This window comes from Otolemur garnettii, unplaced genomic scaffold, assembly GCF_000181295.1.
Source record: "Otolemur garnettii isolate 467f Iridium unplaced genomic scaffold, OtoGar3 scaffold00038, whole genome shotgun sequence".
NCBI classification, from domain to species: domain Eukaryota; kingdom Metazoa; phylum Chordata; class Mammalia; order Primates; family Galagidae; genus Otolemur; species Otolemur garnettii.
The window spans coordinates 11,254,453-11,266,568 of NW_003852433.1; the positions used below are offsets into that span (position 1 = coordinate 11,254,453).

General features: G+C 45.2%; 1 protein-coding gene across 1 annotated transcript in view; it reads right to left on the reverse strand.

Annotated features, from left to right (window-relative positions):
* Positions 1-1,658: 1,658 nt before the first annotated feature.
* FBXW8 (F-box and WD repeat domain containing 8) overlaps positions 1,659-12,116 on the reverse strand; it is a 136,915-nt gene continuing 126,457 nt past the window's right edge. Inside the window, exons 9-11 of the mRNA XM_003789939.3 lie at positions 10,022-10,195; positions 5,169-5,279; positions 1,659-4,358 (exon numbers count right to left, since the gene is read on the reverse strand). Of these exons, the coding sequence (XP_003789987.1) occupies positions 4,214-4,358; positions 5,169-5,279; positions 10,022-10,195 (430 nt within the window). The 3' untranslated portion in view covers positions 1,659-4,213. The remainder of the gene's footprint in view (positions 4,359-5,168; positions 5,280-10,021; positions 10,196-12,116) is intronic.

A 12,116-nucleotide genomic window follows, 5' to 3' on the forward strand; every position in this document is an offset into this window, starting at 1 on the left:
GTGTGAGGCTCATGGTGTGTCTACGTGGTCCCCGTGTGAGGCTCATGGTGTGTCTACGTGGCCCCCGTGTGAGGCTCATGGTGTGTCTACGTGGCCCCCGTGTGAGGCTCATGGTGTGTCTACGTGGCCCCCATGTGAGGTTCATGGTGTGTCTTCGTGGCCCCCGTGTGAGGCTCATGGTGTGTCTACGTGGCCCCCGTGTGAGGCTCATGGTGTGTCTTCGTGGTCCGCATGTGAGTGGGCCCTGCAATGGTGTGGCATCCTAGCCAGGGCTGGCTCTGGTCTTGTGCCACCCATTACCCTGAAGTGAGAAAAACAGGTTGGAAAATAATAAATACAAATTCTTGTAAAATAAAAATCTGTAAAGTCTGCCATAATCATACACACACAATGCTGTATGAAAGCGCTCAGTGAGCCTGGCCACATTTTTTTATGGGTGGAGTCCCACTATGGTGCTCAGGCTGGTCTTGAACTCTTAGGCTCAAGTGATCCCCGTCTCAAGTATGTGCCACTGTGGCTGCCTTATCTCTGAGTCGTGTGGTAGTAGGAAGTGCTCCTGACAGGTTTGCTTTGCAAACATTTATTCCTTAATTTCGCCCACCACCAGAGCCACCCTCTCTTTACCAATTCACTGAAAATTGGGTAATCTTGTCTTTATTAATCTTTCACAAATGTAGGTATATATAGCTTACATTTACTTCAATGTTTAATATTATTAATAGAAATACTTGGTTCAAACTTCCAAAGTTTAGTGATTTTTTTGAGACCCCCAAATATGCCGCAGGAACATAACTCTTTTTCCATCCATTAGCCTGTGGTAAAACTGGTTTCATGGTACAGGCAGTGCCTGAGTTTACAAACAGAGGCTATTATAGTAAGTCCCCAAGTTATGCAGGACTTACAAACATCCAACTGACATACGACTCTCAGAATTACAGAGACTGTTACGGGTAATGGGTAAGTGCACCTGTTCCAGCGTATACACAAATTCAACTTAAGAACAAACCTATAAAACCTATCTTATTCATAACCCAGGGACTGCCTATACATTGTTCACAATTAAAAGTTGTTGTTTCCAAGAATCTGCTGATAATGCTAAGTGAGGACTTACGGCTGCTTGGATCCTGGGCTTGGAACCCCTGTAGGTGGAGGTTCTGGAACAAACTACTCAACAGTGGTTGCAAAGGCAGAGGGGGAAGAAGGAGGGATGCTGAATGCCAGGGGGTTAAGGCCTTACCACTGAATACCTTGCCAGACTATTAAGAAAGTTTGAGTAATATTTAATTTCAAAGCATATAACAGTAGAACCTGACACAGTAGAAAACATGCAAGTTCTATGGTGTCTTAAGACAGAAGATGCCCAGGAGGCTGCACTCTGGCACCCCCCAGTGGCATACGGAATCTCTTCTGCCGAGAGAGTTTGAGAAGGGCTGAGTGAGGTGGTTCACACCTGTAATCCCTGCACTTGGGAGGCCACGGCTGGAGGATTGCTTGAGCTCACAGGTTTGAGACCAGCCTGAGCCACAGTGATATCTCATCTCTTAAAAAAAAGAAAGAAAAAATAGCCAGGCATTGTAGCAGATGCCTGTAGTCCCAGCTCCTTGGGAGGCTGAGGCAAGAGAATCGCTTGAACTCAAGACTTTGAGGTTGCTGTGAGTTGTGACGCCACTGCACTCCACAGAAGGTGACATAGACTCTGTTTAAAAAAAGAGAGAGAGTTTGAGAAGCAGAAGAGCCAAAGAAAAGTGGACGCTAAATCCACTAAAAACTTGGCACTGCGAAGAAGCTCCCTCAGAAAGCCAGAGGGGTAAAGGTAAGGTGGGGTGAGCAGATAGGGCAGACCAGAGCCCAGAGTTTTTGACTCGCAGGTAAGTGCTGGCTTATAAGGGAGTGTGTAACCTTGCCAGAAAGGGTCAGCCTGTTCTGTTTGCAGCAGCAAACACCCCTTGGTGTCTTTGAAGGTTACAGTTTGGTCAGATACACTCTCCTTCACAAACCCAGGAGGTTTTCATGAACAGGAGGCACATTAGAAGCAGGCTTGGGAAAACACTGCACCTGTGATAGTCTCACCCCGGAACAGCTGTTGGCAGTGAGGAACAATAGCTTTAAACTATTTCAGTAAAACTTTTTGGGTCTAATTTCTTTTAAACTCTTCAACAATCTTTAATTGGAACAGAACTGGGGAGAGAGAATGTACATGGGAAATGAGGCTGGAAGGGCCTGTAGCCAGAGAAGAAACACTCTCCCAGGGCTGTGGTTCGGCTGCCTGCAGACTATGGGAGAAAGAGGGTTCCGGCTCGATGGAAACCTTGTAAATCCAGGTCACCAGGGGTCAGACCATCAGATAAATCCCACACTTGGTAATGGCAGGCTGGCTTCACTTACAATTTGGTGGAAAGGAAGCAGAGAGCCAGCCAGCCAGCCTGCCTCCCCAGGAAAGCAACAGTTTGCAGTGGGGCTCCATTTTCCTACATAGCTGGAAACAGAAGTTTAATTAAGCAACCTGGGAACCTTCACGACTGGAAAGTTCTAGGCCTTTGAGTAATGAATGGCAAGTGCTTCCAAAAGACATGTACTCATGTGCAACAGAGAAGCCTTGTTTTTCTCTCAGATCACTGTGGGCCAATGACCGACACTGAAGGTCCTTTACTGCACCATAGTTATCTCGTTTTCTGCTCCTCAGAGCACCTTGAGGCTTTACCAAGAGTTGTGTATTTTGTCTCCTAATATGAAGCTGAAAGCAGTTTTAGCTATTTGTTAGTTTTCTATTCTATTAATATCTGCTTTTACCCTTATTTAGTTCTTTCCTTCTACTGTCTTTGGGATCACTGCACCTTTTTTGAGCCTTTCTGAGGGGACAACTCCTTCATTTATTTCCTATTAAAAAGTCACAGCTCTTCTCAGTACCTTCTGGCCTTGCATCCTGGATAGAGAGTTTATATTTTTTGGTTTTATTACCCCTTAAATCCAAGTTAATACAAGTGTGTTTGGAATTTCCAGATGTTCTGTTTTATTATTTTGCTTTTTGGTTATTTCTAACTATACTGCATTAGGATCAGTGAATCTGGCCTGTGTGGTATCAGTCTTGGTGCCTCTGCGCTTGCCTTTGTGAAAGGTTGAAGGGTATTTGAAAAGGTGCAAAATTCCACATGCACCTGTTAGATCAATCAAGCTTGTTCATGATATTAAGTAAATCCTCCAAATCTGTAAGTATTCCCCACTGATTGAATCTGTTGATTACTCACGGTAAGAATGGATTTTATTTCTCTTTGTCGTTCTCTTGTCAGTTTTGCTTTGGTATTTTGCAGGTATATTAGGTGGATGCTTTGCTGTTTAGAATGCTGCAAAGGCTAGCTGTAATGCTTTGGAACTGGAAGCTAGATGTCAAACTGAATAGTCCTTGAGCTGTCCTATTTCATCTCTATGGTTTAAGGTCAGGGTTCTTCCTCTCATTTGCTGTGTAAGATCATCTTCCATCCCATATGGAGGATGGCTGCTTAGTCGATGAATATTTAGAATATTAACTTTGCATTACACACTACTGCTGCAATAGTAAGCAAAATAGTTATCAATGAAATAACTGTATAAATATATAATTCTAAATCATAGTAAAAAAGATAAAGAGAAGAGTCCTGCTGTGGCAGCTTTACACTGGGGTGGTAGTGGTGGTGGGTGTCAGAGAAACCCTGAGGGCACAGGACACATGTGTGGGGGTCTTGTAAGCCAGAGAGTAGCACCTCCATAGACCACAGAGAGCAAGCAGAGTGGGGAGACCGAGACAATGGCCTGCAGGAGTGCAGCAGGGACCATGCTGGGCCCGGTAGTGTACAGAATGATGTGGGAAGATCTATGGAGCGTCACTTGGAAGACAGGCAGGGAGGAGACTCAGGGACAGGATGGGCTGGAGGAGGTATCAGGTTAGAGGCGTGTAAGGAAGGAGGTTAAATTTGAGTCAGCAGCATGTGGTACTCAAAGCTATAGGAGAGAGAACAGACAAAGAGGAATAAGTCATGACAAATTCCAGCTGTCACAGGTGGCTCAAAAGGAATGAACTCGCTAAGGCGGCTCAGGAGCCTCTGCTGCCACACAGCTGCACCCTGGGGCTGCTTTCTTACCCCAACTGTTTTGACACCAGTGCAGAGCTCCCCTGTTGTTAAAATTTAAAGAAGTTGTTCTTGCCATTTTTCTCCCTGTTCCCAGATGAGGCAATTCCCTACATATGATCGTAGGGAAAAGCCAGCGCGAGGTCATAGTTGTACCCAGCCATGGCATCAGAGGATGAACGGCAGACAGGAAGAGGGCTCTGGAAGGCCAGCTGGTCCACTGCAAACTCATAGGCATGGATCAGCCCCCGGTGCCTAAAGAAAGCACAGAGATGATGCCAGGTCAGACTGTATCACTGGCCCCCAACAGCTTTTGTCTTTGCAGGAGGAATTTATTTGAGACAGGACAGTGATTCACTTTAACAGATACGTCCTTTAGGCTCATAGTGTGTCAGACATGATTCCAAGCCTGTAGCTAAATGGGCAGGCACACAGGTTCGATGGACACATCAAGTGCTGGAAGGCAAGGCCTTATGGGGAGGATATCCAGGGGCCAGATCAGCAATCTAATGACACAGGCACCCATGTCACCCAGCTCACTGAGGACTCAGCTCAGAGAACTGAGCTTTGGCACTGCAACTACAGTAGGTCCCTGGCTCTTTGAACCTCAGACCCCTCAGTGTGTAAGGCATGCCTCCCTCTCTATACAACTACCAGGGCACCCAGCCCTGATGCAGTGAGCTGCTGTGAGGCAGCTCTTCAGACAGGAGTCACTGGCTCCTGACACTCCACTGCAGGGGTCCTCAAACTTTTTAAACAGGGGGCCAGTTTACTGTCCCTCAGACCACTGAAGGGCTGGACTGCAGGCCCCAGGAGAAGTCGGCTGCTAAGCAGGACAGGCAGCGGTGGCAAAAACACTCGGCGGGCCGGATAAATGTCCTTGGGGCCTGCAGGCCGTAGTTTGAGGACCCCTGCTCCATGCATCCACATTTAAAGAGAATGGCCCTGCCTGAGGGTATAGCCCATAGGGGGCAGTGTGGCACAAGGGTTTCTATTAATAAATCATAATCAGATCAAGGTCATCTTCTGAACATGTACAAATCCAGCCCAGACCAACCAACTGACCTCCTGTGAGTAGTGAAGTTGTCCAGGTCGGCATTTCGCACTACTCTCTCATAGGGCACGTTGGCTGTGATGAGGCTGTGGTTGTTGAACGAGATGTGACGCACAGGGTGTCTGGAAGGCAATGGCAGAGAGGGCTCTCGTAAGGGCAGGTCCCATTGGAACCAAGTGTAGCCTGCATTTGCTGTCGCAGTGTCTTATCCCAGCCCCCACAGCTATCGTGAGCAAGACCCCTCTTTAGGCACCACTTCATGAGGCACCCTGGTGGACTCCTCCGGGGTGTTCTGGACAGAAAGACCCAGCCCCACGAGACACAGCAGCAGTGTACAGTGGACACCTGCCTCAGCTCTGCCACAGTGGCTGAGGTCCTTGAGCTCTCCAAGCAACAGCCTCACCCCATAGGGAATGGGGGCCAGTTTAGTGTTGATCTACAAAGGCCACCCTATTCCTAGAGTCTGGAGGGCTATGGATGATACACATGCTCTGGTTTGTGAAAGCACATTCAAAATCTTGAAAGAAAACAGCTTCAAATTCATTTAACAGAGGCTTTCACTGCACTGAGCTAGGATAAGAAAGATGTCATGTACAGGTGATACACGCCCTCAAAGAAGTCCCTAGCAAATAGAAAGGTAAGAGACACTCCCACAAAAAAGGCCAATGCTTCTATAGATGTTACTAGTTAGAATGAGTAGGACCCAGAATTAAACCTTTCCAATCCTATGTCAGACCTTATCTGATGAAATGATCTTTTTTGCTTATAAACAAAAATACTTTATTTTATGTAACCTAAAATAGACAATAAAATCATCAGGTAAACTCATGTTGGTATCTTTCTCTTTTAAAACTATAAGATAGTTATAAGTAATCCACCAACCTCTTTACCACCCCAAATAAATAAGATCTGGGGGGTATGTGGGTGGCAGAAAAATTGGACTACAAAGGGTGAAGGGGGGAGAACAGGACCTTACCAAGAGCCACTGCTGCTCCTGGGATGGCCAGGGGGCAGGCTTCTTGGCTAGCATAGGGGACTCTCTTGGGAGTGATGAAGTTATGAAGGAGTCAGAGCCCTGCCCTATCAGTCCAGGACTGGGGGCACTCACTGGAGGGAAGTGGTAGAGGACCTGACTGCGGTGTGGTAAGTGGTGATGTAGGCCTAGGCCAGGAGAATGTAGTAAGAAAGACTTAAGGGGAAAGACCAACAGGCGCTAAGGATCTACTTTGGGCTCTGTTGGTACCACCAACAGACGGGAAGAACCTAGGGGGTTAGCTGAAGAGACAGAGGCGGTACAGGACATGAAATTGACCAAACAACAGCCAGACTAGAGCTTCGGAGAGTCAATATTGGCAGTGTGGATTGGGAGGCAAGGACCTGAGTCAGTGAACTCAGAGCAGGTGACTGGAGCACCATAGGCATCAGCCTTTGTTCTGTGTTCATAAAAATGGTAAGCAGTGGGCAGCAGTGCACCCTGGGAAAGACCTCACGTGCCTGGGCCTTGCCTGAATGGCCCATCTGAGGAAGTACAGGCAACCACTAACTCAAGGAGTTGGCCACCTTCTCTGGATAGCATTGGACAGTGTCCTGGCAATCCACTTTTATTATTTAATTTCAGATTAATATGAGGGTACAAACCATTAGGGTTACATTGTTTCTGTTTGTTAGGTAAAGTTCAAGTTGTAGTTGAGCCCTTCACCCAGAAGCTGTGCTGTATACCTTAAATTGTGCCTATTAGGTGAGAACACACCAATTCCTGTCCTTCTTTTCCCTTCCCCCAACTTGAATTTGTGTTTTTCTCTTGTGTGGGTGTGCCGTTCATCAACTGGTTTGACATTAGTATTGAATATACTTGATACTTGCTTTTCCATTCTTGTGATACTTTACTAAGGAGAGTGTTCAACTTCATCCAGGTGAAGACAAAAGATGTAAAGTCTCCATCTTTATTTATGGCTGAATAGTGCCAGTCAACTTTTAAAACAAATATTGGGTCTTCCTCAAAGGCAAATGCTTCTGGGAGGCCAGTGTGGGAGTTTTAGTTGCCTTTTGGCACCACCTGGTGGCCATTCTGTGCATCACCAGGGATATCAGAGAAAGTGCCGATGTACCTATTTGTGGCATCAAGGAAACCAACAGGCAGTATGGATGTCACCCAGTACCTAAGCTAATAAAAGCTGCTGACCACAGCACTCACCAACACGCCCCTCCAAGGAAGAAACCACTTCTTCAATTACCCTTGCTGCCTCTTGGAGACATCTGTCATGTTATTGACCTTGCACTTTAATGAAGACTGGCAATCATGGCAACATCGAAAATAAATAAATGGGATTTGATCAAACTAAAAAACTTCTGCACAGCTAGGGAAACAACAGAACAAGCAGACAACCTACAGAATAGGAGAAAATATTTGTAAGCCCCACATGTGATAAAGAGGTCATAACTGGTATTTACAAAGAACTCAAGCAAAGGAGCGGGATCGAAGAAAAAAAAAAAAAAGAACTCGGCTCAGCGCCTGTGGCTCAAGCTGCTAAGGCGCCAGCCACATACACCTAAGGTGGCAGGTTCGAATCCCCAAACCGGGCCCCCCAAACAAAAAGCAAGGAAAAACCAAAAAAAAAAAAAAAAGAACTCAAGCAAATCAGTAAGAAAAAAACAAATAGCTATTAAAAAGTGGGCAAAAGACATAACAGAAGCTTCTCAAAAGAAGAAAAACAAATATCAAGAAACATATGAAAAAATGTTCAACATCACTAATCATTAGGGAAATGCAAATTAAAACCATAATGAGAGGTCAGGCGCTGTGACTCACGTATATAATCCTAACATTCTGGGAGGCTGAGGTCGGAGGAGCACCTGAGGTCAGGAGTTCAAGACCAGCCTGACCAAGAGCAAGAAACCATGTTTACTAAAAATAGAAAAATTAGCTGGGTGTTGTGGTGGGCACCTGTAGTCCCAGCTACTTTGGAGGTGGAAGCAAAAGGGTTGCTGGAGCCCAAGAGTTTATGGTTGCTATGAGCTATGACGCCACAGTACTCCATCCAGGGGTGACAGAGTGAGACTCTGTCTCAAGCAAGCAAACAAACAAACAAGGCCAGGCGTGGTGGCTCACATCTGTAATCCTAGCAATCTGGGAGGCTGAGGCGGGTAGACTGCCTGAGCAATACCAAAACCCCATCTCTAAAAATAGCCAGGCACTGTGGCAAGTGCCTGTAGTCCCAGCTTGGGAGGCTGAGGTAAGAGAATCGCGTGAGCCCAGGAGTTTAAGGTTGCTGTGAACTGTGACGCCATAGTACTCCACCAGGAGCAAAAAAATGAGACTATGCCTCAAAAAAAAAAAAAACAAAACAAAAACCCACAAATAATAAGATATACTACTGGGTACCTACCCAAAGGAAAAGAAGTCATTTTATCAAAAAGACACCTGTACTCAAATGTTTATAGCAGCACAATCACAATTGCAAAGATGTGAAATCAACCCAGGTGTCCATCACTTCATGAGCAGATTAATAAAATGTGGTGTATGTATATACCATGGAATATACAAAATGTGGTACTTGGAGCATACATGCACCATAAAAAAGATGGATTAATACCTTTTGCAACAATCTGGATGGAACTGGTAGACCATTCTCCAAAGTGAAGTATCAAAAGAATGGAAGAACAAACGGCCCATGTACTCACTGTGAAGGTGGAACTAACCGGTGAGCACATAAATGCACAGAGGGAGGGAAAAATCAGTGAACAGCTGCTGGTTTGGGGGAGGAGGAAGGTGAATAAGCCATCCTAATGGGTACTATGAACTCTATTTTGGCTGACAGGCACACGTATAGCTAGGACTCAAACATTACAAAAACGATCCATGTAACCTAAAACATTTGTCCTCCCTTAATATTTGGAAAAAAAACAACACTGTACAGCTTCCCATAGGTCTAGCAGAACACAGCTCAGCTCATGTGTGAAGGCCCTGGCCAGGGTGTCTCTTTACTGTGGTTCCAAGGGGCAGCTGGGGAGGAAACCCATTACTTTTCTTCCCACCTGCCTGGAGAGCAGGGTCTCACAGGCAAGGCCTGTAGGGCCAGGGGATGTGGGAAGGTGGAGGAAACACCAATTCCTCCACTGAGGAGGGATGGTCTCTAGTCAGATCTTGCCCCAGGCCAGGCTGCCTCTGCTGTAAAGGTCAGCAGTAGGCGTGCCTGAAAATTTTTAACTAGCCAGGCCCCACCAGCAACCCTGAAGCCATCAGGCTTGTGCTTGGAATAGTATCTGTTTATCTCCCAAATATTAGTGTTAAAAGTCTGAAACTACAAACTCCTCCTTAGCTGAAGCCTGATTACTTTCAGTCCTAAGTGCCTTTAGATAAAGTGTGAGCAAACTCAAGCCCATGATCTCTGGGCAGAAGCTCAGAGGGTGGCAGGCCTGGGCTAGCCCCTTCCTTTTACCTATGGGCAGAGGGGACAGCCTGCACCTCAAAGGGGAGTCACATCATAGTTGAGCTTCCTACATTTCTGAGTTACCTTTTCTGTTTACTAAGATGGGAAATTCCTAAAATAACCAGAATAGCACTTGTAAGGAATTCATTCCATTCTTAAAGAAATATGGGCCTGGAAAACAATGACCAGGTATGAATTATGGCAATTTTAAGGATGTAAGAGAGAACTGCATCTCCTCTGACTAGTACCATTTCCAAACACAAGGAGTTTCCTCATCTAAAAAGTGGAGACAGGACAGTAGTTGCTCAGAGGATTATAGTGAGGACTCAAATGATGAGGCCTGGGAGGCACGCAGCATAGTATCTGGCTCAGAGGTGGTTCAGTCCTGTCCTTGCTGTTTCGCTGCTACTAAAAACTCCTGAGGACCACCTTACCTGGAATGTACCTCCCACAGCTTCTGGTTCATCCGATAATCCCACACAGACACCAGGCCTTCCTCACCACCACTGACAATTTTCCAGTCGTCCATCTGGATGGCAGAGACCCCAAGTTGGTGGGCGGACAATGACAGGGCAATTTTATCAGTGCGGAGATCATGGATTCTCACCCTGGAAGACCCAAGAAGAACAGGGACAGGAATTAAGATGAGAACAAATCCTGAAATTACCAATTCCTCTTTAGTTATACTGGTTTGTGCTCAATTTCCTATATAGAACTCCTTTGGTTGCAAGCCCCTATGAACATAGTATCAAACTTTCATCTCCCGACAGTAAGCAGTCTGAGAGTACCCAGAGCCCTTTAAATCAGAATGTTTTAAAAGCACAGGGAACAAGAAAGACCAGAACAAGGATGCTGGCTGCCCTCATGCCCACCTCGTCTGGTCAACAGGAAAAAGGCACCTGTGTCCTGTATAAGGAAGTTGAGATCAGACTAACTTTGTGTCTCCACGTGGGGGCTGGCCTGAAAAGCCCGTCCCAAAGGTTAAGTTCACCACCCAGCTGGTGGTGTAACAACCTGCTAAGAGCAAGAGGAAAATCAACTGTACACCCTAAATCCTGCCTGGCTAAGGAAATAACACTTTAGGGGGTGTTTTAATACAACTTTGTGAGTCCATCACCATCTTGCTAAAATTTAGAAAGGGAAAATTTTGATAGTTGACTGAGCACCACAGCACTGTGATAAGAGAAAGTGAATCCCGGCAATCACTTCAGTCTTGAGATAATCATTTGCCTTATGATAATGTGAATGTCTGTAAAAACCTCTTTAAAAATGACTTTTATATGCTGAATTTTCACACGAGGATAATTTATCTCTTATCTACTATAAACACCACCATACTCAGTTCTTGAAATAAGGTACGAGAACTAAAATTGAATGTGGTAAAAGTTAAGCAAATTAATTATATTGAAGAAATACAGAGATTAATTTAATAGACCCTATGATGTAACCCCCCCCAAAGAAAAGACAATCTGTGCTCTGAGAAGTCCCCACCATCTAGCAGGGGAGCTGGACAAACACAAGGATAATATGGTTGATCCCCAAAATTGACCCCTAAAATGTGTGGTGAGATGAGGTCATCTGAAACACGGTCTGACGCATATTATTTTCAGAGTTCTGAGGGAAAATTATCTTGAACTAAAAATTCTATATGAGTTTTGTTGTTGTTTAACAGAAAAGGACCCTAAGTATAATGCCTGTGGGTGCTCCGAAAGAAAGTGATGTAGCAAAATATCAGAAGGTATGTGAGAAGCCAATACAAACGCAGGCCCACAGTGAGTATAAAACAAATGTTAACACGTGGCACAAATGCTAACATGGGCCCTCACATGTCTGTCGGGTCAGCAGACAGATGCACATAGGGCAAACCCACCTGGTAACAAGTATGACTCCAAATGGATCACAAAACTCTGCATATGCTACACATGAAATGCACATTTACAGATGACAAGGAAGAAACTACAATTGTGATACTAGAAAAGGTAGATTTTAGGACAAAAAAGCATTAGATCAGAGGACTTTATAACAATGAAGAGCATAATTTACTAAGTGTTTGGAAAAGTTCCCTGGAAAAAACTTAAAACTGCATGGACTTCTTTCTTTACAGGCTTCATATTGAATTGCTTCTTTCATCATTATAATCTATGCATGTTTTCTGTTTCCTGGGTTAATTTTTTTCAATTTACAAATTTGAAAACAGATGAATAATTGACTTTCTGGGAAGATAAGAATTACAAAAACTAACCCCCAGAGACAGAAAATCCAAATAGATAAGATAACAAGAGCACGTTGGGAAAACTATCAAGGAGCAGTAGTCCCCATAAAAAAAAAGAACAAGGCTCAGCGCCTGTGGCTGAAGTGGCTAAGGCCAGCCACATACACCTAAGGTGACAGGTTCAAATCCAGCCCAGGTCTGCCAGACAACAATGACGGCTGCAATCAAAAAATAGCCGGGCGTTGTGGCGGGCGCCAGTGGTCCCAGCTACTTGGGAGGCTGAGGCAGGAGACTTGCTTGAGCCCAGGAGTTGGAGG